Source organism: Vicugna pacos, chromosome 9 (genome assembly GCF_048564905.1).
Source record: "Vicugna pacos chromosome 9, VicPac4, whole genome shotgun sequence".
NCBI classification, from domain to species: Eukaryota; Metazoa; Chordata; class Mammalia; order Artiodactyla; family Camelidae; genus Vicugna; species Vicugna pacos.
In genome coordinates this window covers 15474091-15500749 of record NC_132995.1, presented here as the reverse complement: position 1 = coordinate 15500749, position 26659 = coordinate 15474091, and the positions used below count along the sequence as shown (strand labels likewise).

At 53.5% G+C, this 26659-nt stretch overlaps 2 protein-coding genes across 3 annotated transcripts; both read right to left on the bottom strand.

Moving 5' to 3' along the window:
* Positions 1-3774: 3774 nt before the first annotated feature.
* KRTDAP (keratinocyte differentiation associated protein) lies at positions 3775-6870 on the bottom strand. Of its 2 annotated transcripts, XM_031672014.2 has the most exons (6): positions 6674-6830; positions 5291-5329; positions 5153-5194; positions 4948-4992; positions 4217-4264; positions 3775-3936 (listed from the first exon to the last, which is right to left on the bottom strand). In XM_031672014.2, exons 1-6 carry the CDS (start codon positions 6758-6760, stop codon positions 3898-3900), a joined length of 300 nt encoding a protein of 99 aa, XP_031527874.1. In that variant the 5' UTR covers positions 6761-6830; the 3' UTR covers positions 3775-3897. The 2 variants fall into 2 exon arrangements, with proteins under 2 accessions (XP_031527874.1, XP_031527875.1); XM_031672015.2 differs by lacking the exon at positions 5153-5194 and having other exon boundaries at positions 6674-6870.
* Positions 6871-12251: 5381 nt separating this feature from the next.
* Positions 12252-24696, bottom strand: DMKN (dermokine). Its single transcript, XM_072967213.1, has 19 exons — positions 24096-24696; positions 23624-23815; positions 23451-23510; positions 23120-23170; positions 22464-22955; positions 21727-21783; positions 21259-21315; positions 20991-21041; positions 19480-19530; positions 19308-19355; positions 19058-19105; positions 16776-16832; positions 16420-16467; positions 14841-14891; positions 14681-14722; positions 14177-14245; positions 13151-13174; positions 12995-13042; positions 12252-12528 (listed from the first exon to the last, which is right to left on the bottom strand). The coding sequence occupies exons 1-18, from the start codon at positions 24483-24485 to the stop codon at positions 12995-12997; spliced, it is 1836 nt and encodes a 611-aa protein (XP_072823314.1). The 5' UTR covers positions 24486-24696; the 3' UTR covers positions 12252-12528.
* Positions 24697-26659: the final 1963 nt, after the last annotated feature.

Genomic DNA, 26659 nt, shown 5'->3' with positions numbered 1-26659 from the left:
TTTCTTCTAGAAACACTTCATGTATACAAGAGCACATATTTGTAGCATCTCTCGCTCGCTCTCTCTCTTTTTTTAACGTATTGTTCACACTGCTCTATCACTTTCTTTTTTCATTTTACTTTATCTTAGAGACTGTTCCATATTTCACCATGTATCTCTACATCTTATTTAATGAGTGTCATAGAGTCCACTGCGTTTGTTGCTTTTACGAAGTATACAGTGAGGGGAGACTTCTTGGCTTCTTCCTCATCCTGCACGTTCCCCAGAGAGAACAGGTGTCTTGTCTCCTGTCCTTTGAAACCTCTGAATTATCTGGCCCGTGCTGGTGCATTTTTGTCAGCTTCATTTGATCTGGAGTACGTCTGCCAGTCGTTACACAAGCACGTCTACACTTTTTTTTCCCTTTAGATTCCAGTCTTCCTAGACTCCAGTTGTTTCTTGACTCTGTATTCCCTCAGCACTCACAAATCATTCAGAGACATTTTCTTGTTTTAATAACGTATCATTGTGGAATAGTGCATACATAAGTGTGTATAAAATGAATATATTGGAGGGGTTCAGGACGCACTATGGCAGGCACTGCAACTACCCCAGAATACAGAACCTTAGCACCACATTTCAACTTGAAGGAATTTGAGAAAATAGGTGCAAGGAGGACTCCCTGCCCTTCCCTTGAAGGAGGTCATAAGGCCCTCATGTGAGAAGTGCCCCCCTGTACCCAGAGGAAAGGATAATCCTTGTCCCCAAGATGGAGGGACCCCCAAGAGGAATCTGAGTGAACATGCCTTTCTGAGTTTCCGAGGTTCCCACACCGACCTCATACCCCTTTGTCCTATCACATTTTCCCATGACTTCCCACTCTTCATCAAACTGAGCGTGAAAACATACAGGTTTAGCTGCTTATTAAGGTCTCCTTTGACTTGTGAAGGCTCCCATGTCACATAAAACTTATGCTAAATAAATTCGTATGCTTTTCTTTTGTTAATCTGTCTTTTGTTACATTATGCCTCTCTTTAAAACAGGATGTAGAGATATACGTTGAAATATGGAACAATCTCTAACCTAGAAGGATGGAAGGCAAAGATATTTTTCCCTCCCCTTCAATATATATAAGGAAAAAATAAAAACATTAATAATAGAAGGCTTCTGTCGCTTCCCTCCTCCTCCAATGTGCTCCTTTCCTATACATGATATTCTCTCCACCTACAAGATGACTACCATCCTGAATTTTGTATTAATCATTCTCTGGCTTTCCTTTCTCAGTGGTTCTCAAGCCATTAGAAGCCACCTAGAGAGCTTGTTTAAACATGGACTGCTGGGCCCCACCCCCAGTTTCTGATTTAGTAGATCTGGGGTGGCACCCAAGAATTTGTGCTTCTTGTAAATTCCTACATGATACAAATGCTGCTGATCCCAGGGCTACACTTTGAGAACTGCTTTATTTCAGAGATACTCTTGACGTCTGTGTCATGACTCGTAGCCTCCCCTAAAACCTAGCCACTCAGTAAATGTAGCTAAAGGACTTCCTCCTTCGTCCTCGACTCCATTTCCTGTCACCCAGTTTATGAGCATTCAGTCCTTGTTAAATATTTTAATTGATTGTAGCATTTGACTAGTTTCCATCTTTTTTCTTTTCTGTTGATGATCCCACTCACAGGTTGCTGCTTATTGGTGTGTGTTGTGTGTCTGTCATTGCCAGTTAACCAGAAGGACAGGTATAAGCAACATTTACATGTCTTATTCATCTAGACTTTAAGCTCTCTGAAAGCAGGAACCAAGTGAAGGGGTTCAGAACGTGTCACCCCAAAATATTCTGCTTTGACATATTGAGTATTTTGAGCTGAAGACACTTATGAAACAGCAGATACAAAGGGGCCTCTGACCTCCCCCTTTCGACCTGAAAGCAGGTTGTAAATTTTTCCTTGAGAAGGATGCCCTCCTGGTACCACGAAGAGAACATTCTTATCTTCAGAGACTGGGAGTCGACTCCAGTCCATACAAACAAACCTACCAAAATAACCCTTATCTTCCATCAGTTTTCCTCACATACTTCCTAGTCACTGTCCCACCAGGTATGACCCCTAGTTCAAGCCCCTTTGCTTTGTCACATCCCCACAACTATTGTTCTTTCTGGAAAAATCTGTATACTATAAGCTTTTGGACCTAACTGCTTCTTCAGGGCTTCATTTTCTTTTCTTCTTCTTCTTTTTTTTTTTTTTAATGTTGCAAAGAAAACTGATGAGTTTCCTAAAAGAAAAGATTAATTCAGCAAAATGCAATTTATGTATCTGTATTTTTATGCTGCCTTCCTTTAAAACAAGCTCTCTTAGGACATAGACTTCAGTCAGTGTTCATCTGGAAATCTCACCACGTTGCTTTTGGCGACAGCAAAATGCCACCCGGGAAATCCCAGCAAGAAGGAGGACTCATTCTTCCTGGTCACCTCTCATCAAGGCCCAGTCTTGGCTCTAACCCTCCCTTCCCTCTCCACTCCCTCCCATCCTAAGCCTCAGGAGGAAATAAAAAGCATCATTATCTCAGGAAAAAGTTGGGGGATCTCTATATGGCTGACAAGCTGGGTTATGGCAACAACCTAGAATAGCTTTAAATGTACATTCTTCAGCAAGCCTTCATTTTCCTTCTGAAGACTCCTGTGTATACTTTAAAAAAAAAACTGTATGCTTTTCTCCTGTTAATCTGTCTCATGTCAGTTTAATTGTTAGTCCAGCCACATGTTTAATTTCCCTTCGTAGTCTACTTCCTCAGCAAGCTACAGGCCACAGTTTGCAAATTCAGTTGCTCATAAGGACCAAAAAAGCAAGGTCAATAAGTGAAACTTGTCAGGTGGAACGTTACCGATCTGGAGACCATGTTCTGTGTAAAAAGGGCAGCTTTAAGCCAGTTGCAGGTCCACTATTCTCCCATTTTCCTGGTTTTCAAGAGAAACCAGAAATAATCCCAACTTATTCAACATTGTAAGTATAAGAGCAGGCCCAGGGGGTACAGATATTCCACACGGAGTTCATCGGCAGGAATTGAAATGAACCATTCCGTGTTTCAAGACCTTTGCAGTGAACGGATGGATGGATGGATGGATGGATGGGTGGAATGGTGAGTGAGTAAGTAAATAATGAATCTGGGTCTTTGCAGTGGGAGTGGAGAAAAGAAGCAATTGTTGGGTACCTACTGTATACCCAGCCCTGTGCAAAGAACTTGACATACTTATCTCAATTGTCCTTTATAACAACACCTCGGGGTAGTTATTATCATTCTTGTTTATTTCCATGCTCATTTCACAGATGAAGAAAGGAGGTTTAGAAAGGCCCAGGGTCACACCACTAGTTTCCTTTATTTATAACCTACCTAATTCAATAAAAACACGAAACGATCTTAGATGGGCTCTAATGATTTAAGTTGGGTCCTGAGGCTTGGATTACAGATAGCTCTGTTATACTGAGCTGCCACCACCAGAGGAATCAGGTTCTCAGAAGGCAGGTCGGGGAGGGAGGTTTCCAGCTGTTTGGGTCTGATTCCTTGGGGGGCTTAACCAAGCAGCCCCAGCTTCGTGCTCCTCAAGGAGGGCAGCCAGTACCGAGGAGCTAAGACACAAGGGGTCTTTTGCCACCTTGCTACGTCCTCCCCACTTCCTCCTGTCTCACTGCTTACTACCCCCTCAGAAGTCAAGGTTTCCACCTGCCAGCCTTAGGGTCCACTCCATCGTAATTCCCTTCTGAGCCCAGTCAGATAAGAACAGAGACGCAGATACAGGAGCTGTTTGTTTGGAAAATATTTTATTGTTATTGAGCCAGCGAAGAGTGATTATAGGATGGTGATCAGATCCCACACTAGTGCCCTCTTTCACTGGGTATCGACAGCGCTGGGTCTTGAAGGGGATGGTCACTGGGCATCAGGAGTGGCACTTCTCATTCCTTTCAGCTGGAGGAGAGGGGGTACGGTCAGATTGGAGACCCTCGGGTGTGGGGAGCTGAAGTTCCAAGGAAGCCCAGGAGAGGGCGGGGCAGTGATGAAAAGGAATCTCCGCCCCATCTAAGTTGCTGAATATAGTAGCTAAGCTTTCCCTTGTTTCCCTTGGGTTTGATCAGAAGAAAGCTACACCCCGCCCCGCCCCTTTCCCTTTCCCCACTCTCCCTCCCGGATCCTCTGCTTTGCCCTCACCGCCAACCTCCCTACTCTCCTGATGCCCACCACCTCTTACCTTTGGAAAGGCATCCCAGTTGAGGAAAGGAAGTTTCCTTTTGATGGACTGAAACAGAAAAAGAGAACAAGAGTGGTTCTCTCTTACGGGTCAGGTGAGCACGGACCAGTAAGCGCTTGCGGAACGAGCTCTCTGTAGTGGCGACGCTGTTACTGTTTTATAATTACAGTAAGAACTAACGTTTCCTGAGCCCTTATTCCGTGCTCGCCTTAGACTAATTGCTTTCTAGGCGTCATTTCATTCGGTCTTCACAGCAACCTTTTGACATCGGTACTGTCATCATCCCCATATCACAGATGAGGAAACTGAGGCTCAGAGACCTGAAGACATTTGCACGAGGGCATATAGCAAATACATGCAGGGTCATGCACTGTGGCTCGAATTCCAGCGCTGCCGCTGACTTCGCCTTCTATGTTGGGGTAAGCCACCCCACTTAGGACCTCAATTTCTTTCTAGCGGATGAGAGGATTTGCATAAACTTGACCAATTAAGTTCTTCCTTTTCAGGGATTGTCTTTGCGGGCCTGCTGCCCCTCTGCCACGTTAGGAAAATAAGATGCGGCCATGACAGCCCCCCGGGGAAGCTTCCCACAGCTGGGCAGCATCCACGCAGGGCAGTCACTCCCTCCGAGAACTCAGGAGAGAACCGAAAGGGCTAAGCTAGAGTGTGTTACCACCACCCGGGAAAGACGGGCAAACCGTCAAGGAAGGAGAGGGCAGCCAAGCACTCACCTCAAAGAGGGCGTGCCAGTTCAGGAACTCTTCGGGCTTGAAAGCCTGTGCAGAGAGACAGCAGAGGAGCGTCAGCTCCGGGGAAGGGCAGGGCTTGGCCCCGGCCTCTGGGAAAGAGGAGGCATCACTGCAAGCTCTCTACCCAGGCCTTAGCGGCCTCTAGGATGAGGATGCTCGTGGGGCCGTACTAGAGAATTGCACTTACGGCTCGTAACTTGTCGATGTTCAGGAACTGGGTATTAACGGCCTAGGCAAAGGAGCGGAGTGTTAAGCAAGTTACTAAGCAGCATGAAGAGATAGGGGACAAACTCCTAGTCAGATGGTGGGAAGAAAGGGGGTTTACCTCAGGTCCCGATGCGTAATTACCAATGGTGGATTCTTCCTGGAAAGTGAAGGGGAGAAAGGGGCCAGATGATCACATGATGGCAAGTCCCTCACCCCAAACCCTCTCTGCCAGCTCCGCCTCCCTCCACAGGCCAGCTCTGTTCTCCACCATGGGGCCTGTCCCGGGAAGGCAGCTGGTGGGCAGATGTGTGGACCACGAGAAGGGATAGGAGGGTGGCACGTGTGACACAGGGAAGTCAAACCCGGGCCGGCCATGGTAGGCAGGGGGAAGAAGGCATGGGGAGAAAGGACTCCTCCCATGAAAAACGAGCTGGTGTTATTCTGCCATTGACTTGGGGTGTTTCTGAGACACCCACACTCGGCCCGTGGAGCTGGGTCAGGGAGATTAACATGCAGGTGGGAGCCACGCTGCCTTTAATTGATGGAGATTGGTTTGCTTTGTGACTTTATTGCCACCAGCATCCGAGTGTCCATTTCCCTCCTTCGTCTGGTAAGCCCCCAGGCCTCAGCGCGCCCCATCCTGTCCCCTCCCAACCTCAACTGCTCTGCTTCGTTGCCTCCTTTTTTGTTCCTTCTCATAACAAAGGTTACAAATAGGTCACCTGCATGTGAGACCCAAATGTCTCGATCTCATAGTAACTTGGCTTGTTTGATTTTCCATTTGAACTAAACATTTTTGATCAGCAAGAATTCATAAATCGGATTTCCAGTTTCTCTTAAAAAGTTTTAAACTCCGGCCACACGGGGTACATTTTCCCACTTAGCAGCCATCAGTAGAATGTCCCCATTTTAGACCCGGCAAGTTCACGCCCCCTCCCCAGAGGCCCCGCCCGCCCTCTGGCTCACTGACATCTCTTGCTCGAATCCTAAGCAGCTGAGTCTGTGACACTTCTTACAGACTTTTAAATGCAGCATGGACACTCTCCCCCCGCAGTGGGGTAAGGAGAGGAGAGGGGGACCTCAGGATTTTTCTTGGCTGGAGACTGGCTCCTAAGGATTCTTACTCTGGCCCAGGATCCAGAGATAGCAGGGCGCTTCCAGCCACCTGGGGGCCATTCCCAGGGATACAAACAAAACAAAGGTGGAGCTCAACCCAGACCCCCAACCTCAGCCCCCGTCTCCTCCCAGGGTGTCCAGGCTCTGCCCCACACTTCACCATCCCTTCCAGCAATGTAAGCATCTCCATCCCTATGTGTCTTCCCAGGAATGCTTTGTCTCCTTCCTTCTTTGTTTCCTTCCTCAGAGCCCCAGCTGCTCATTCCGCCCCTGGCAGCACCCCCAAATAAGAGCCACTTTTCCCATAACTGATGGAAGGTAAAGAAATCGAGAGGTAAGTGAGCTACCAGGTATAAGAGAAAGAGAACCCAGGTGCCGTGCTCACCTCCGAACTCCCCAGGGCCGCGCCCTGAGCGGAGTGGAGCGCCAGGAGAGAGAGGAGCACCACAGCGGGGAGGACTGCGATCTTCATGGTGTCAGGCTTGGGGTGCTTTGAGGCCAGGCCTCGCCGCTTGCCTTTTATAGTCCAGGGAGGCAGACTGAGCAGAAGTGGGGTCCCCACCCCACTGACTCAGCCCCAGATCCTGTCACCACCCCCGGGGCTCTGGGATGGGGAGGTAGGGACTGTTCCCTACTTACCTTGGATTTCTCAATTCCCACCTGCCCGGGGGACTGGGGAGGTGAGCCAGCGATGGGTTCTTCATGCAAATGGAGCTGCGATGGAGACAGGTTGGACCTGTCCCTCCAAGGGATTGGCATTGACACCCAAGCAACCTCTCCTATTGTCTTTGTCTCTTTTTCTTATACCTTTTCGTTCCTCTCTTATAATTCAGGCTTTTTTCCACCCTACCTGATTCTGCCTAAACTCCTTAGACTGGCATTGAAGGCCTTCCATGCCCTGGCCTCAACCTACCCTTCTAACTCTTTTGTCTTTTCCTCCCTTTGCATGCACCTCTTCTTCTGGCCGAACTGGACTCCTAACCGAAGATACCCTTCTTTTTCCTCCTGCAAGCATCTGTCCCTGCTACTCCTTATGCCTAAAATGCCCTTCTCTCATCTCTTGCTCTCAGAACCCAACATCCATCTTGGATAAAGCTTCCCTGATGTCTCCCAGCATCCGCCAGCCCCCTACCACTCCCTCCTCAAACTTCCCTTCTTGAAATTGCCAGTGCAATTCATTTGTGTTTCTCTGGCATTGAACCCATAGTAACTTGTGTTCTTCCTTCATAGAATATCATGTTCCTTGAGGTCAGGAACTATATCTTAAGCCCCTTTGTATCCCCCAGCACTGCATTTTACACCGTAGAGGTGGAGGTCAACATTTGCTAGATTGGCTATCTTAGAATCCAAGCATCCTTCCATCATGCTGCACACTTTCTCCCTTTGGGGGTTGGACCCATTGTCCAGACTCCCATCTTTTACTCTTGGGTCTTTAGAGAGGTAACTGTCTTGAGCTGAGAAGACAAAGGATAGAGAAACACTAACAGATCTCAGAGAGACCCGCTTGGCGATGGGATCTGGGTCCTGAACCTTGGGCGCCCACTCCATTTCATTCATCTTATACCTCTCCCCACCCCATTCCCCCGGCTTGGGAGTCACATTGCCTCAAAGTAACAAAACATCCTAATCAAGCAACCTTCCACACAAAGAGGTTCAGGAGGCCCAACCGGTTCCTGGTGTAATAGGGAGGTGCTGCAATCCAGACGGGCCCTGACTGGACAAAGCAAGACCTCATTTAAGAGTGGGTCGCTTTACCCCAACCTGATGCAACGCACAGAGGGAGCAGGCCTCGGCGGGGTGCGCTCCATGGCGTTCCCGAGCAGTCTGCATGACCCCAGGAGCCGGCACTTCAGTTCAGTTCTCCTGCTGCCCCCACACCCTGGTCCTGAACATCCTGCCCACATTTAGCCTCCTCAGTTTTTCTAGTGGCTTCTCCCCCTGTGCAGAGCTCCCTGAGAAGACAGTGCTCAAGGAACGCTCACTAAACATGAAGATGACCACGTCACAGCGGAGGTCCTGTGCGGTTGGCGCTACTGGAGGGGATGAGTGAGAAAATGACAGGAGGGCGGAGCACCTCCCAAAAAGGCTTTCTGGAGGACACAAGTTTTCATGTGTAATGAATTCTTACCAAGTAATTAGCAGGGACTGAAGGAGCTCAACCACCATCTGTCAGCATCAGGTCAACTCCAAGAGCAGAATGAAGAACCAACAAAGGAGAACTGATATGTAACACGGTCCAATTAGACATGCTGATGGAGGAGCACACGGCAGGGGTAATCCGAAGCCACAGATGAACCCAACACCAGCATCTCTTGGGCTTCAGGGCCCTTTTGCAACAAATTGACTTCCCTATGTTTTCCTGTCCACCGCATGCTAAGGCTGCTAATAATAATCTTAGCCAATTTATTGATGGCTTGCTACATGGCAGGCCTTATGCTAAGTGCTCTAAATGCATGCTTGTCATTGAAACATCGCAGTGCTTCTGTGAGGTAGGTCGTATAATTATTTGCATTCTGTAGGCAGGGGAGCCACAGCACATAGAGGTTAAATAACTCGCCCACGGTCACCTAGCCAGTGTGTGGCGAGGCCCGCGTTAGAGCCCCAGGAGTCCAGAGCCCGCCCCTGTCCTGCTCCTTTGCTCACTGCGAAGTCGTGTCCAGCAAAGGGCCTCGGCCAGCCCACGGAGCACCTGGTGTGAATTAATAGACCCAAGCCCTGAGAGCTGGGGGGCCAGGCTGCAGTTCGCCCAGCTTTGCCCTCTTGACAGTGTCCTTTTGTGGCGGGCGGCGTGCACAGCCACAGCTGGCAGCTCTGAGCACACGCGCATTAATTTCAGCGAATCAAACTGTGCGCTCTTGGCCAAATGAAAACAGAAAACTAAGAGATTAATGGTATTCAAGGAGTACATGTCTGGGAAGGAACCTGCGGTTGCCTGAGATTCCAGTTGCCTCTTCTTGCTCAAGCATCTTACCACACCAAGTGTGTATTTAAAGACAGTCTTCTAGTTCTAACATTTAAAGTTCTAGTGTTTAAAGACAGGTACTTTTGGGGGGAGGGTATAGCTCAAGTGGTAGAGCACATGCTTAGCACGCATGAGGTCCCGGGTTCAATCCCCAGTGCCTCCTCTAAAAATAAATAAATAAATAACCCTAATTACCTCCCCCAGCAACATAAAAAGAAAAAAGAAAAAAAAAGAATTAAAACAAAAAAGATAGGTACTTTTGTACAATGCCTCTGAACACAAGCCTAATGCTTCACATGCACAACCAAAGAAATTCTCAATGCTGGAGAAAAAACTGGCTGGGCTTGACTTAGAATTTCTTCCCATTTGGTTCCTTCTTGATGGATTCTCAAGGGTGATTTTGGCTTTACATGATTTATGCCATGGGTGCTAATCTAGAACCCAGTATCTGTCTCCAAGCTCCCTCCCCTTCTCCAGTCTAAATTGCTTCATTGAGTTTGTGTTCCCCAAGTGTCCAGTGATGGGACAGGTTGGGGAAGAGGAGGGTAGAGGAATTCTCACTGGCAGGGGGTCCCAGCATCTCGGGGAATGGATGGTGGCAGGAGAATCTGCCCTGGATTCAGCGTCACTTTGGATGCATCACAAAGGGTTAGCGGAGTCAGGCAGAGTCACGGAGTCTGGCTCTGCATGGCCCCATCTCCAGGTCTGGTTGATCTCCTGGTTCCCACTCTGAGAATACCAGTAAAACCTTGTTTTCCCACCCCGCCCCAAATCTGCCAGAACTTGAGTGTGGGTAGGAGGCGAGGCCCGGCCCTGATTACCACACTACAGACACACCTAGGGGCTGGGAGCCAGCCTCTCGGGCTCGGGGAAGGAGTAGGGGGTTTGAAGGGATGCACACTGGGCCTCGGGGCCTTGTGAACATCAGGGTGAAAAGCCTAGAATCTTTGGAGGGAAAGGGGGCTGGGGTGTGGGGTATTGGGGGGCAGAGCTCAGGGCAAGCCTGTCCCATCCTTTCCTCCCTCAGCCAGGGTTACTGTCTCACCCAGGAAGGCAGCCGCACTGCCCAGCAGGTCTGGTTTCTTCCTTTGCCGCCCACCCTCTGCCCTGTGTGCCCTTTGCTTCAGCTTCTCCTAGGAAGACTTCCTGGGTTGAGCCCACATACTTCTGATCCCTCCTTCCAGTCTCTAATTCCCAAAATGCTTATTAAACAGCTGCTTTGGCACTTGCTGCTAGGAATTCAAGATGGATGGGATCCCTGTCCTGTGGATCTTCTGTTCTAGTGGAAGAGACAGATCATAACCTAAACAAAAAACTGGGAAACAAGGTCATTTCAGAGAATGACAAGTTCTGTGAAGAAAATAAAGTGATGCGATAGTGTATAGCGTAGGTATCCTTGGTGAACCTGACTTGGGGAAGGAAATTGAAATTAGAAATTAGACCAAAAGCCATTAAGGCTCCAACGTTGTCGGGATCTCGGGTTCCAGGGACGGTAGCAGCAGCGTTCCCTGTGAGCCTTTCCCAACAGGTCCGGGACGACCCAGGAGGGAGGCCAGAGCCACACCCCCCTGAGGATGGGATACCCCCCCTGGTAGGGAGTTGGGATATTATTCCAGGACCGATGAATCTTGTGGGGTACTCTGAGCAGCGAATCCTCACTGTCTGCCACGGGAGGATGGATTTTAGGGCAAAAATGGATGTCAGAGGCTACGCTGAGTAACTACTTCAGAGGCCCTGCGAGGAGAAGGGGGTGGCCTGCCGTTTTATTATATCCTTTATACCAGAGGGCCTTACGCTTCTTCAGGTGGTACTTTAAACTTTAGAGGGTGGACCAGGGGCACCCCAAGTCCAGAAGCCTATTGACCACCTCAGCATCTCCCTGAATCCCTCCGGGACCGGCTGGCGGAGACCCGGGATGCCTCACCCAGGCTCAGGGAAGCTGGCCAGCAGGAAGCCCTGGGACGGTCGCGCTCGCCTCCCTGTGGCCGCGAGGAGGTACTGCAGAGCCCCCCTCCGCAGTTGAGACCAAAGATGCCCGTAAAGCAGTAGCCCCGATTTAAGGACAAAAGTGAGCAGAGGATGCGGATCAAGTCGGTTTCCCCTAGTGTATTTTGGGCCCGGTTTCTTTCATGTATTCATCAGCTGTTGTCCGGCCCTGTGCTCAGCACTGGGGATGGAGCAGTGACCAAGGCAGACAGGGGTAACACCCTCAGGGAACTGGCAATCTCTGAGGGAGTCACTGAAGCTGGCAGGGTGCTTCCTGTCCTCCTTTTATGTCCTGGGTCCCCGCAAGGACGTCAAGGACATCAGAGGTGTCAGGAAGTGGTGGGGCTCCTGGGTTTGGGCACCCTGTGTGGGCTTGGTGGGATTTCGCTCAGAGACTCTGAATGCAGACTTTCTGGCCCTGTCCCCAGGGCTCCTGGCTTGTGATCAGCCTGAGCTCAGCCTGCACCCGAATTTCTGCCAATTTCATTGGTACATTGACAGAGCAGAAGTTTTTCACCACTTCCTCTGCCTCCTGGAGGCACAGAGCAGCTGCACTGATAAGGCACTGGGTGTGAGCCATTCCCCACAACTCCCCAGCCCCAGCTTACCCTCATCCACACTTCAGTGTTTGTACGAGGCCGGGGCTTATTCTCCACCGGCCCACGTCCTCCTTCCTGCCTCTCCCTGACCCGCTGCAGCAGCTCTCCTTTCTTGGAACAGCGTCTTTAATATCCTTACTCCTGTTTGCATAGCTCCCTTGTTCCTTTTACAGGCTGGCAAACACCCAACTGCTTCAAGTGCAGTAAGCCTGATATTCAGAGGTAAGTTGGGCAAAGATTATTTTTTACAGATGGAGAAACTGAGGCCCAGGGAGATCAGTTAGCTGCTTCCTGTCAGGACCACCTGGGTCTTATCACTCTCGGCCCAAGGCAGATTATCTGCCCCTAAACCCCTCTTCTATTCTCCCTGATCCAGGCCATCAGCGTAGTATTGAAAAATAAAGTTTGCCAGAGTCTTAGGGAAACAAGATTCATGTTTTATTTCCACAGAGAAACTCTAAAGTAGGCTGCGTCTCCTGAATGTCTGGCGTGGTGACCTGAGGTCACAAAATAGAGCAGGTGAAGAAATGCCTGGTGTATCCGATGAGGCTGGTGGTCAAGGAGACCCCACAGTGGAGGGGGGGGGACGGGACAGACAGGCCCCCCAGGCTAGAAAAAGCAGGTGGCAGCACCCAGACCAAGAGCTGGTGATTGGTGTTTTTCGGGGCCTCAGTCGCTATTGGAAGTGATTTTCTAGAAGAAAAGAGCCAGTGGTAGAACGCGGCCACTCCAGGCTGAAAGCAGGCATCCTCCCACCCTGCTGCTGTGTGCCGCAGGTCCTCAGGGCCTGCCTGTCACCTGCGGTCCCCTCGCTTTCACTCCGCTCTAAAACAGATATCACCTCTTCTTCCTGCCTCTGAACCTTTGCACCTGGTAGGCTCACCGCTCGAGGCCCCCCACACAATTCCTGTCCTGTCTGGCTCCTTCATCAGGCCGCCCTGCCAGCCTTCTCTGTCCCCGCCTGGCCCCGCCTCTGTCAGGCCTCCCCCAGCACTCTGAGGGGTGCTTTCGAAAGTTCAAGTTCATTTTCTTAGGAGTCTCTCTCCACACTCTACACCGGGGTCTCCTCCTCTTGAATACCTTTAGCACAACCGCCCAGAGCGGGATCCCAGCCCTGCCCCGGATGAGCGTGCCCTGTGTGGCTCCCTCTGACACTCACCTACCAAAACTTCACCCACTGCAGCAGGCCAGGCTGCACCCGGGACGCCTGTGGGACAAGGAGAGTGTCTGAGGGGACATGGCACCGTCCCCGGCACCCCCTCGGGTCTCAGACCCCATCTCTCTTGAGCTGGATGTTCTGCGCCCCAGTACTTACCGAGGAAGACGGCGTGACTCCCCCCTGTAAAGAGATCAGAGAGGGTGAGGTAAGGGCTCCAGTGGCCTCTCTGCTCGGCCATGTCCTCAGGGCTCAGACCAGGATTATCGCAAAGGTCTGAGTGTGGACTCTCAGCCCATGGAATTGTTTTCCCAGGAGATGTATCAGCCTGAGTGCATTTCACCCAAGATATTGAATGTGGTCCGTGAACACACACTGACCGAGGGGAGTGGAAAGAGGAAACGTAGGTCTCCCTCTGCCAGCTCTGTGGGTAGAAATTGACCACAAGGGATGGGCGAGGTGGGTACCCACAGGTGCTATTGACTGCATCTCAGCCTCCTCTCAGTCAGCAGGCGGTTTCTGATCTCTCAGTAGACGTCCTCTCCCCGAGGGCAGGGGCTTTGTTGTTCTGAGAGATGGTGGGAAATACCGCCTGATTTTTCATCAGCCTAATTAGCATTTAACACGTTCATTTTCGGAATTTACCAGATTGCTTCCTTTGCAACCCAATAAGACCAAATCCTCCTGTTTTTCCCGTTATTTCCTGTGTGGAGTGAAGCATTTACTTTCCCGCCAACCAGGAGTTCCCAGGCTAGCTTTCCCTAACTGCTAGCGTCCCCTCCTCTCCCCTGACCCCACTGGCCCCAAAGTCAGCAACTAAAAGCTGGAGAGCAGACACTACAAAGGAAAGCTGGCTGTTTTGCCATGTGATTTTTTCTTCTTTTCTGGATCCGTGTAGTCCTTGCGAGGACACTGGCTCCCTGTTTTCTTCCTGGCACGTGACTGGCCACTGCTCCCTTGTAAGTGAGGGGGTGGGTGAGTGGGTGTGGAGAACCTTCTACCCTCTTCTTCCAAACTGCTCTCAGGGGGCTGGAGTCTCCCTCCACAGGGGTGGAGAGACATGACTATCAAAGTGAGCAGGATTCAGCCCCAGCTAACCTACGCAGAGGACCTTAGCAGTGCAAAAACTCCCTCCCTTGCCCCGATGGAGACCCCAGTGGGGATCAGGGCAGCTGCAAGTCTTACCTTAGCAGGGATCTTGGTTGCGTACTGCCCGCCAGAGGCGTTAGGGTGTGCCTGCTGGTTATAGTTGTTCTGCGGAAGGAAGCAGGGGCGGTGGGTGGGGGCAAGGAGAGAAGGGATGAGGGCACTTTGCCCCCACTCCCCTGCCCTGAATGGACCTTCTCAAAGCCCCTGCCTCCTCCGCTCCTCACGTCGCGTGTTTCCTTCTGTGGAATCTCCTGCGGCCAGGGCCCACACCTTCACCTCACTATACGGTCCTAGCCCTCCTCCGTCCCTCCCTGCCTCTCCCAAATCCTCGAGTGTCGCTGGGGAGGTGACAGTAGGAGACAAGGAAGAAAGTGAAATTTAAATCAGGTGGTGGTGGTGGTAGTGGCGGTTGTGGGTATAGCTCAGTGGTAGAGCGCAGGCTTAGCATCCACAAGGCCCTGGGTTCAGTCCCCAGTACTTCCATTGATAATAATAATATAATATAATAAATAAATCAGTGGTCGGTGGCAGTTATCTTACCTTAGAAGTTACAGGTACCACGTCTTGCCATCCTGCGCCAGGCTAAGGAAATTATAGAATAGGACATAAAGGAGAGTTTCAGGTTGGCCAGACCCAGGAATGGGGCTGAGAGGAACCCAGGGCCGGCCCCGGGGCAGGGCAGTCTGAGGGAGAGGCTCACCTGGCCAGCGCCGCCTGCCCTCTTCTGGAGCGACGAGGACGCCTCAGCACCCTGGGAGGGAGAAGGAGCCGGAGAAGGAGGCGTCGTGAGGGCATCTCCATGGACCTGCAGGCCCCAGAGTAGGGGGCTCCAGCATCCCACCCGGCCTGCCCCGCCCCCTCAGTGGTCTCAGATACGTGCTGCCTACAGAGGCGACGGCAAGCCTGGAGGGAACTAATGGCCCAGACAGATATGGGACAGATTTTCCTGCACAGTGTCAGGGGTCGTGGATAGGGAGAGGTAACCCCACTGCCACCCATGCACCTGGGGCCCTGGCAGCAGCGCTGGCCTGAGCCTGAGCTAGAAAAATCGGGGAGCTGTGCCGACCCGGGCACCTCGGCCCCACCTGCCTTCTGCCCGCAGCACACCCTGCTCCCCACACAGGCCTTTTCATCCTTGTTCCCAAATGCTGTTCTCCCCAGGGTCCTGGGAAGGATGGGCTGTTACCCACAGGGGCGAAGGGACGTGCCTTGGGTTCGCTCTGGCTCAAAGGAGGGAAAGGAAGGGGAGAAATCCAGGAAAGCAGAGGGAGCCCTTAAGAAGCACTGCAGGTGCACTTGCCCCCCAAATCCCCGGAGCAGGGCAAGGGGAAGATCTGCGCAGGAGAGGAGCTTAGTTCCTGCCATCAGCCCTTCTCTACTGGGAACACACACTCACACACACACACTCATACACTCGCGCGCGCACGCACACTTACAGAGTCAGGATCAAGATGTTCTTCCCAAGTCAGGCCTGACTCCCCGCCTTCTCCACACCTGAATGCACTCTAAACCCACTGAGGGCACAAACTGGTGGACCACAGGCCTCCAGACATTGTTTGGTCTGGATGTTTAAGTTAAGTTAGTCGCAAACAATTGAAAACCAGATTTCTAGCTTTTCTTGAAAGATCCCACGATGTGGCCCTGTCTGTCCAGCCTCACGTGCCTAGCCCATGTGGAAAATGAGTGGGCAACACTTGCCTCGATGCCCAAGGGCCCTGATTCCGGAAAGCCCCTGGCCAGATGGAATCGAAGTGTGGCCTTCTGTAGGACCCAGGGGCCCTGCCCAGATAATCTGACCCCTTCCCCCATTCTTCCTGCTCTCCTGTTTCTCTTCCACGTTCCTCCCTAGTGACCCCTTTCCAGCCCTGAGAGTTAGCCCCAGCCCCAGGCCCCTCCCTCTTCCCCACCTTGTGGTCCCCTCCACCTGCTCACCCTGCGGTACCCACCCAGCTGTGGCTTCCCTGGAGCCAGGCCACCCCCAGCAGCAACAGCAGCAGAGCGGAGACGGTGGCCGGCTTCATGATCCTGTACCTGTGGAGGCCCCAACCCTCGGCCTCGGCTTTTATCCTGGGGAGGACCCGCCACCCTACTCCTTCTTCGGTGACTCACAACTTCTCTCTTCCACTCCACCCCTGCTCTGCGTTGCATAAGGGGAGGGGGAGGAAAATGGGAAGGGAGGGAAGGGAAGGATCTGGGACAGAATCTGCAAGCCACTGCCCCGGGTCAGAACCCCAGTCCCCGGAGCTGAGCTTCCTGCCCCAGCTTTCTGCCGCCCTTACCTGAAGAATTGCTTTCCAGTTCAAGAAAGGAGTGTAGTGTTTGAAGTCCTAGAGGGAGAAGGAGAGATGAGTGGGCCATGGGGAAACAGAATCCAGAGGGTGGAGTCTGGCAGCTGGTTGGAAAAGTTTCAAGATCACGTGCAAGAGAGGGTTTTGGCACCTGGGCGTGGTCTGGGGCGGGATGAAGATGAGCTTACAGGACACTGAGGGTGTTCGCATTTCTGATGGTATTGGTGATAAGCTTTGGGTGAGATTACCTATCTCACCAGTGAAAAGAGGGGGAACTTGGCGGCAAGTAAGCTGCCTTGAGGGAGGTGGGGGGAGGACAGGATGACCAAGAGTGAGACTTCTCCTACCTCCCAGAGTCGGCTGAAGTAGAGGAGGGCGCGAGTGCTGGGGGGTGGGGCTTGGCCCTGTGGATGAAAGTAGGGCGCAGGTGAGCCGGGAGCCTGACCCCCTGCTCACCGAAGCCCCAGCTCCTGCAACCACCATCCTCAGCCTTCAGAATTCATTGTGACTAAGGTCTGGGGGAAGCTGGGTGTCTTTAGGGACATGAGAAAACTTTCTGGGAACAGAGGGTGAAAGAAGCCAGGTCTCTGGAGCCACTCGCCACCCCTCCGTCACACATACCGCACAGCGCAGCATTCTCCTCTAGCCCAGTTTCCCTCAGCCTCAGGCAGAACACAGCTGTAGTAAAACCTCAGAACCAGGACCTGCCCCCAGACCTTCCCACCTTTCACCTGCCATGCCACCTCCCGCCCATCTCCCAGAGCTGGGGGGCTGAGATCACCCTTTCCAACCCCCCTGGAACAACAGTGGAGACATAAGAAAGGAGCAGAGACCAGGAGTGTGGGACAGCTAAGATTTATTTCAAGGGCAAATGTTGGGGTTAGTGGTGAGATAGTGGTGTTTTAAGAAGGGATGGGGGCTCCCATCCATCTGGTAGCTCCTTGTCGGGAGGTCACGGGGTGCGAAAGCTCCTCTGGTCCTGGGCAAAGAAATAAGTTCTAAGAGGGAGCTCGAGGACTAGGAATTCGGGGGTAGTGGACCAAGGCAAGGGGAGAGATTGGGCCCCTGCTCCAGAAAACTGCAGGGACCTTTTCACCCATGGCTGTCATCCAGTCCAATCCAGATATTCCAGCTTGGGCTTAAAAGCCCCCATACTTGGCCAGGATGCTAAGTGGAACCCCCCTGTCCTTAGTCCTCACTCTGGCCGAAGTCCTCCTCTCCCTCATCCTCTCCCCACCAGGAAGAAGCTGGGGTTCTCCATTTCTTTGCACATCTCTGTCCTGCCCTGCTTCCTAGGAGATTGCTCCTGAGGGGAGCCACCCCAAACGGATTCTGCACAGCTGCGAGCACCCTCTTTGCTGCCACCCACCCCGCTGCCAGGTGTCAGCCTGGGCCCTCAGGGAAGCATCTGTGTGGGCCCTGGCTGTCCCGTCAGACCCTAAGTGCCCCACGCTCAGGGGCCTGGTCTCCGCATGGTCCACAGTAAGGAGTTTCGCCCAGACCAGAAACAGTTTTTCACGAAATCGGAGCAGTCTGCTCTGTTCATCTGGTTCATTCAGACCACGACTCTGCCGTAGCTAGGAGTTTGCACCTCCTGCCTTTCACCCCCCACCTTACTCCCAGGTGCCTTTCCTGAGGTGTGGGTGATCCCTTTGCCTCCCCGCCTTCCACCGCCCACTTCCCCAACAAGCTCTGCAGGGCAGGGGTCCTGGTCTGCATTCTCTTACATTAAGGGTCAGAAACTCCACTGCTCACAGGGACCAGTTGGGTGGCAGAATGACAGTGATGGGCGGGGGCAGTCTGTCCAGTGCAGAGCAAGCCCCCGTGGCAAGAAGCAGCTGCTACTCAGCTCTAGGCCGTCATAGGCCGTAGAAAGAGGGGCCCAGGGTGGACATATTGTTTTTAAAAACTAGATCAAACCAACCAATCAGTGGGCCACCGATGGCAGCTTCTGCCTCGGGGATTTGTTTGGATGGTTCGTCTGCCGTCCCGCCTTCCAGTCCACCCCCTGTGCCCTGGAGGTACACCTGCTATTCTGGAGTCAAATCAGCCTGGCCAGGGGCTCCCCCTCCAAGGATGGGGTGAACAGGGCAGAAGGAGCCGGAGGATCTAGGCCCCAGGTGTTTCCTAAAATGATGTACGTTCAGGGCCCAGACTAGAACCGGGCACCAGCAGGCTCTCAGCCGGCCAGCGTTCGTTCCTTTTCCCTTCCCTCTCAGTGTCAGTCCTCAGCTGGCCTTTTAGCTCCTGATGGTTCAGTCCACCCCCTCCCCCTGCCTCTACTTCCTCCCTGGTTCCTGAGGATCAGGCCTGAGAACTCACTCTCCCCTGCACCTTCTAGTGTCGAACTGGAAACTGAGGTTCAGCCCTGCTCAGGTCTGTGTGCTGAGACATAAAAGAGACCCCTTCCCTCCTCATCCCCAACTCCCAGCTCTTTCCAAATTCTCCCTCTGTCTTCAGGGCTCTGCTGTCCTTCCCCCTTGTTTCTATCTTTTTTTTTTAAAACACTGGCTGAAATGCTCTCCTAGAGGCATTGACATTGTTCCCTGACTCACCAAGCAGGAATTAGCTTTCTTCTCTCTGTCTTTCTCCCACAAAGATCAGAATGACACAGCCTTCCAGCCCTTACCTTGTTTATGGCATCCCAGTTAATGAAACCCAGCTTGGATTTAAAATTCTGCAGAGAGAGAGGGAAAAAAAAAGAAAGAAAGAAATGACCCAACTGGTCCACAATGTAATCAGCTCAAGGTCTCAGGACAAGAGAGGTCAAGAACCACCACTGATGGTCACTCTAGAAAGAAGGCTGCAGCCTGTGGGGCCAAGGGACAAAAGTTTGGTTTTCCAAAAGAGAGTGAGCAGAGCACTATTGCCGAACTCACCTTCCAGAAAGCTTCGAAGTTGAAGGGCCCAGGAGTTGTCGGAGAGTCCTAAGAAACCCATGAGAACAGGGTAAGAGTCAGAACCGACTTTGTGAGTATGGGGCAGGGGCAGGAGACATAGGGAGAGGCAAGGGTGGGTCTCAGCCCAAGGAGGAGTGATGCCCCCACTCACCAAGGTGTTGATTCCACTGACGGCTTCACCTGCTCCACTGGACCCTTGCCCCTGGGTGGGGAAAAGGCGACTGGTGTTCCAGGCTCATGCATCTGGCCACCAATCAACCTGCTCCTGGCCCACTCATCTCCGCCTTTGCTCAAGTTCTCTGTCCTCCCTGTAAAGCCTCCTTCTTCTCTTCTTTACACATTGCCTAAGAGCCCTACCTCCAGAAAGCCTCACTCGAATGACTCACTACTCATTACCCAGAATAACCCTACCGAGTCCTTTGAATCATATCCATATTCTTACTTCCACCCATTCCTTGCTCCCAAAACACCACTAGTAACCAATATTTAATCCCACTGTGTGCTGAGCTCTGGGTCCCATCCTGTCCCATTCCCATGCGGAGACGCCTCCGCTTTGCAGATGGGGAAGCGGAAACTGGGAGCTGTCCAGCAACTTTGCTCGGCACCTGTCTCCATGTCAGACTCCAGCGTCAGGACCCTGATCCACCTTGGTCCGGTTATGGTGCAGACAGCTCTGCAGTAACTGAGGAGGGGTGAGCAAGTTAGGCTTCACGGTCCCTCTTTTACCCAAGAGGAAGCCCAGGCTCAGAGAAGTCAGCTGACTTCCCTGGAGACACACAGATGATTGATGATACTGCTGGTGTTTGAACCCCCATCTTCTAGGTCAAAGTTCACTGCCTTTCTTTCCACTTGTCAACTTGGCCTTCTTAAATCTGGTTTTTAAAAATACCCCCTTGACCATTTTATTATTTTTGTCTGTTTTCCCCCCTCGCTACATATTTAAGACTTTGGTATATTAAAAAACCGGAAATAGAGTTACAGGCTGGGAGGAGGTTTCTTAAAACTTGTCTCCTCATAAAAGTTTAGCATCCCTGATACGTGAGAGCTTTCTCAATGTAGCCCCACTGCCCCCATGCCTCCTTCTCCCCAGGGGCGCGCCCCTCACCCTGCAGGCCACGCTCACACCAGTGCGCAGACCAGCAGCGTCGGCCTCATCCTGAAGCTTGTTAGAAGCCAGAACCTCAGCCCCACCCTAGACCTGCTGAGTCAGAATCTGCATTTTCACAAGACCTCTAGGTGATGCCTTAGCCTACCCCCTCCTCTGTCAGCGCCGCAGGTGCCGACAGAGGGCCAGATTTCCAGAATAAGCTAGGAGGGAAATGCATACATCCAAAGCACTATTTCAAAATGCTGTCCAAGAGGTCACCGAATTCTGTTCACGGGCCAGTGGAAACAATTTTGTTTCCAAAAGGACTGGTTTTCCTATGATTTTTCACCACCCCTTCTGTGGAGATATCATGTAAGGAGTTGCAATGAATGAATAATTTGGAACTTAATACACTTTCTAGGGGCACACATTTGGTTTCTTCCCCCTAAATTGTAAAGTCCCCCAGGAGGGTTTGGGACAGAGGTTAGCGTTAGGCACGGGGCCGAGCAGAGTTGAATTGAGGAGTGGGCACAGTTGCCGTGACAAACCACAGTCGCTGCAAGTGTGGCTCTCACCTGACTCCTGGATGCTCCGGACTCACGGACTTCATTCCCTGGGTTGTTACACTGTGGGAGGGAGAAAGAGGGGACGCTCTCAGTCCCTACCCAGGCACCAAGTCCAGACCCCAGACTGCAGCATCTTAACCCTGAGGCCGGCCCAGGTCCCGCATCCCCACCCCAGCCCAGCTGTCCTCTCCCCTCGGCGCCCCCATCACTCACCGCCTCTTCCCCTTCCCACAGGTAGGGGGAGATCTGCGCAGGCGCACGCTCGCCAGACACTCACCTCGGGTTTGTTTCCGCCACCACTTCCACCACTGCTACCTGAGCTGCTGCCGTATCCCTAGGAGGGGAGGCAAGAGTCTGTATGGGGTCTTCAGAGGACCTGGGCGGGGCCCATATAGTTCCCATAACAGGGATTAATCCCATAATTGGGATTATGATATTTTAACCCCCTCTCCTCAGCCTCCATGCCTTCCCAGCTTTATCCAGTCAATCACTGGGGGAAGTTATTTGGAGCACAGAGGAGGCCAGGTGTGGCCAAGTGCATTTGGAAATGTGGGATAATTTGGGGATTCTGAGCTGTTGCCCTCCAGCCCCACCTCACGCCAGGGGCAGGAAAGGCCCCGGAGCCCAACTTCATAAGAGCTGTGACCCTGGCAGCGGGGAGTTCGTTCTGCCCTCCTCCTGCCTCGCCTCCCCTTCTTCCTCTCCTGGGACCCAGAAAAGGGAAGAGACCCCTGGGGAGTCCTACCTGGGAGCCCGTGTAGACCCCTTGATCAAAATTCCTAGAGTTTTCCAAGGGTTGGTCCTAGACAGAGTCGGGTGGGGCGGTCCAGGGAACAGTAAATTAAAGCAGCTCACGTCAGCTGGCTGGTTCTAGTTACTTCCCTCCTCTTGCCTGAGACCTTCCCCAGACCCCCAAGGGACCCAGCTGTGCTCTGATGGGAGTGCCACCCTAATCCGGCTGCCAGGTCGTGGTCGCCTCCTGGTCCTCTCACCCCTCGCGTAGGGGCCTCCTGTGACTGTATTTATTAGTGTCATCTACCCCGCAGCTCACAATGTCCCTAAATCTCCACGTGCGGTCCTGCCCTCGTTCTCCTGGGCGCATCCCAGACAGGGGTTGTGTCACGGGGCTTCCATCCACCAACAAGCTCTAGTCAGATTTGCCCAGTGGACACGCCTGCAGGAGCAGAGCCTGGACAGGGGACAGAGCATCCCCGCCATCGCCGAGTGGAAGATGAGGGGACAGAGTGAATGCGGTAAGCAGGGCACATCTTCCGGAGAATCTGAGTGTGTGCATAAGCAACACTGCTCAGTGGGGCTGGGAAGGTGGGGACCAGAAGCTGGGGAGCCCCGGGGTGACAACTACAGTGACGTCACCTACCCTGGGGCTGGCAGCGTTCAGGGAGGCCTTGGAGGGGATGTCCTCAGCAGGGACCACCAGGGGCCTCCGTCCTGTCTCTGCCTTCAGTCAGAAGCAGAACTTACCCAGCTGGGTCCAGAACTGCTGCTGCCGCCACTGCCAGTGCTGCCACTGCCACTGCCGCCACTGCCACTGCTGCCACCATGGCCACTGCTGCTACCACCGCCACTGCCGCTGCTGCCGCCTCCACTGCCGTTGCTGCCGCTGCCGCTGCTGCCACTGCTGCCACCACTGCCACTGCTGCCACCATGGCTACTGCTGCCACCATGGCCACTGCTGCCACCACCGCCACTGCCGCTGCTGCCGCCGCCACTGCCATTGCTGCCACTGCCGCCGCTGCCACTGCTGCCACCGCTGCCACTGCTGCCACCATGGCCACTGCTGCCACCATGGCCACTGCTGCCACCATGGCTACTGCTGCCACCATGGCCACTGCTGCCACCACCGCCACTGCCGCTGCTGCTGCCGCCACTGCCAGTGCTGCCACTGCCGCCGCTGCCACTGCTGCCACCACTGCCGCTGCCACTGCTGCCACCACTGCCACTGCCGCTGCTTCCCTGAGGGGCAGGAAGTGAACAGAGCAAGGTCTAAAGATGAGAACACCAAGACTGCCTTCCTCCCTCCCCTCCTCTCCTGCTCAGGAATGCGTCTTCCCCGGCTGAGGGGGCAGCATCTCTGTTTTCTCCCTGTGCAAAATGCCCTGCTCGCCCTGTCCTCTTACCCCAGAGTGGCTGGAGCTTCCACCCAAGCCAGATGGCGGGGGGTTGGTGCACTGTGGACAGAAGGGGACCAGTGAGTTTCCAGACTCCCGTGGAAGCCGTCCCCATGGGCCAGGCTCTCCTGCCTCCTGTGGCTTGGCTCTCTTTCCCAACATGTCTCTCCCTCAAGGCCCAGCTCACTCTCCAGAGCCTCCTCCCCGCACCCACCTCTCCTCCCAACCAATCTGCCTCTTCCCTCAACCGTCCCCCCTCCATTTTTCTTCCCCTTTGGTCTCTCCCACTCTCCACCCCACGCATCCAGATTCCCCTTCTTTTCCAGACTCTTCCTCTTACCTCTGTATTTGGGTTGTTGCTGCCTCTCACTGACCCATAACCAGGTTGGGCCACAGCTCCCTGTTGGGAGGGTGAGACTGAGTATGGGATCGGGAGGGACACAAGGGAGGCACTGAGAGAGTGGGCTCAAAGGGAGGGAGGTGGCAGGCATCAGGGCTGGGGAGTTACTTTACCTGAGTGTTGGTCCCCAAGTTGAATGGCCCTCCATGGCCTCCTTGGCCCCAGGAGCCTCCTTGAGAGTTGGTTCCAAAGCCGCCACCTGAGCCCCCAGCGTATACCTGGTCCCAGGGAGTCCTTGGACCTCCAGGATTGCCCTGAGAGCCAGAGATGCCATGGCCATCAGCTGGGGGCTGGCCGTTGGTTCCCTGCAGGAACAACATGGCTACATTGAGTGTGTGTGGCCACCTGACTCCAGGGCAGGGGAGAGCAGGCAAAGCAACTAAGACAGAGAGGAGCCAGGGCAGGATGGAGGGAGAGGCAGGTAGAGAGAGACCCCAGGGTGGTGGAGGAGGGAGGACCACATGGAAGGAGGCTGGCTCATACAGCCACCAATAAGCGAGCCATTCACTCTTTCATCCTTTTTGCAAGATTCTCCACCCTGCTGCCCACTGCCTCCCTTTCCAGGCCTGGCTTCCAGCCACTCACCCAAGCACTGTTGCCGCCAGGTATCCCCTGCCTGGAGCTGTGGGCAGCATCTGCTCCATGTTGAATGATACCCTCTACCTGTCTGCCAGTGTCTCCAAGAGCCCGGGCTCCTTCCCCAAGGCCATGGGCGGCAGCACCTCCCGCCTCATGGCCAGGGACCTCAGAGATTCTGTGGCTGTTGGCTTCTCCCGACTTGCCTCCAAAGGCTTCTCCCAGCCCCTCTCCAACGGCTTCTCCCAGCCCCTCTCCAATGGCTTCTCCCACCATGTGTCCAGCGATCTCCCCAGCATCTGTTCCCTCACTCTCCCCTCTGTCCACCAATGGGCCAGCCTCCCCACTGCCCAGGCACAGGGCCAGCAGGAGGCAGGCCAGGGACCCCTGGAGCTTCATCTCTGCCTCTCTCCTCTCCTAAGTGTCTTCTTCCCACCCAGGTTGACTCGTTTGCCCTTTCTTTTCCTCTGCGTCTGCGTGCCCTCCTCCGTCTTCCCCTTCCTTCTGACTTTTTGTTCTCCTCACTCTAGGTCTGCAGTCTTCTCTCCTTTCTCAGATGCCCCCGCCTTCCCAGAGTCCTCCTCCCTGCCGCTACTCCTTATACTGGAGCTTGGGAGAAGGTGGCAGGGCTGAGCAGCCCAGAGTCCCTCCCCTCCGTGACTCAGGGCCAGCCACCCGATAGCGTAATGAGCTGTAATTGTGAGTCTGAGAGTCTGTGTTGAAACAGAGAGGGAGCCCGTGCAGCAGGGAGGGAGGGAGCAATGGGTCGAGACTGGTACAAAAGTCTTCCGATTTCCCAACCCCAGGAATTTGGGGCGCAGGGTGGGGGTGGGGGCATCTGAGGAGATGGACTGTTGGGTCTCCCAGAGGTGGATGGAGAGGACTTAAGAAAGAGGACTCAAGCAGGAGCCCACGGAGGGTGAGGAGGTGCGGGAAAGGGTAGGGAGCCCAGTGGAACAGGACCCACCCCAGGTGTAAGCCAGCCTGGGTCGGGGGCACCTGAATGAGCGGCAGGTGACCCTTCATGGCCTTCCCCTCTCAGTTTCAGGCAGCCTGTGTCTCTCCCATCTTGGCCCCCAGTGCTGCCCTCTTCAGGTGACTGACCACCTCACAGTCTCCCACACCCTCCAGCGGCAGAGAGCCTGGTTGCTGGGAGACGGCCCCGCGGTGGGGACCCCAGGCGTCAGAGAAGGAAGTGGCCACGACCCTGAGAGTGGTCATCAGGGCGTTTCAGTTAGCACTGGGGCTGCTCTTGCTGAGAAAGCTGGGTGTGGAACAGGAGAGATGGGCGGGCCAGCCACCCCCAGGGAATGAGTGGGAGGGACAGACCTAGGGAGGGTGCACCTGACCCGGTAAACCCATCCTGTTTACCAGGCCTGGAGGGGACACGAGTGTGAGCTCATGGCCTCCTGCGAGGGCTGGGACGACACCAGCTCACCCACCCCGCCCCCAGCCTCTCCCAGCAGGGACAGGGCAGCACGGCCAAGGGAGGAGGGGTCAGCAGAGGGGCAGGAGCCCCCGTCAGCCCCCTCCCCCGGGCCCAGCTCAGGATGCAGATCTTGGGCATCCTCCCCAGGTCTCATCACTGCTCAGTGAGCGTGGCTGCTTCTCCGCTCCCAGGAACCCCAGGTCCTCCCACTTGGCACTGCCTTGTATCACTGGGATTCATCACCAGGCTAGGAGGGGCCGGTTTCCACCTGCTTTTCTTAACGTCTTTCGGTCAGCCTCTCTCTCCACCCCAACACCCACACCCCAACTTGTAACACCCAACACCTCTCACGATGTAAACACAATCCCTGTCTGTTCTCCACGGCTCCTTCCTGCCTCCCTGTTATTCCATTGATGACTCTTTAATGAGGATAATAATTGTGGTGGTAACAGCAACAGCAATAATAATAATCATTGGAGCTCCAGTTTATCCACAGCTTTCTCTGTGCCCAGAGCTGGACTAAGTATTTTAAGGCCCAGACAGCCCTGGGAGAATCAGTCTTATTATTACCCCATTTGGAGACAGAGAATGTGGGGCTCAGAGAGGACACGGTGCGTGTGTGATCGAGGCAGAGCCAAGCTCAGCCTGTCCCATCCCTGAGCCCGGCTCCCAGCATCTTCTGTCATCTCAGCGTCGCAGACCTTCCTTGCTTTTCAAAGCCCTCATTCTTCTCTGGGCAGAACTGGTTTAGTTTTGCTCCAGGACCATTTGAGGGTGGAGAGCTTCTCTGCCACTAAGAGTTGTCTTTGAACCAGCTGACTTTCTTAAGTGTATTTTAAGAGAATACTTTATACCACTATTCTAAGTGGAAAGTCAGGCTCACTTGCCCGTAAATGGAAAGTACCAGAAAAACAAAGTGAGAAGAAAATAATAAAATCACATCATAGCTGACTGTAGCCCCTGTGCCTCTTTGTTAAAAAGGGAGATTGGCCAGTAGGAGAGAGGTATTCAGGGCACACCAGCCCAGGAATTGTCTCCCTCCCCACCCATGCAGAAAGCGTCTAGGAAAATTAAGAAAAGAGTTAAGTGCCTCGCAGTGTGATTCGGACTTATTCAAAGCCATGTTCACAACCACCTACATTCT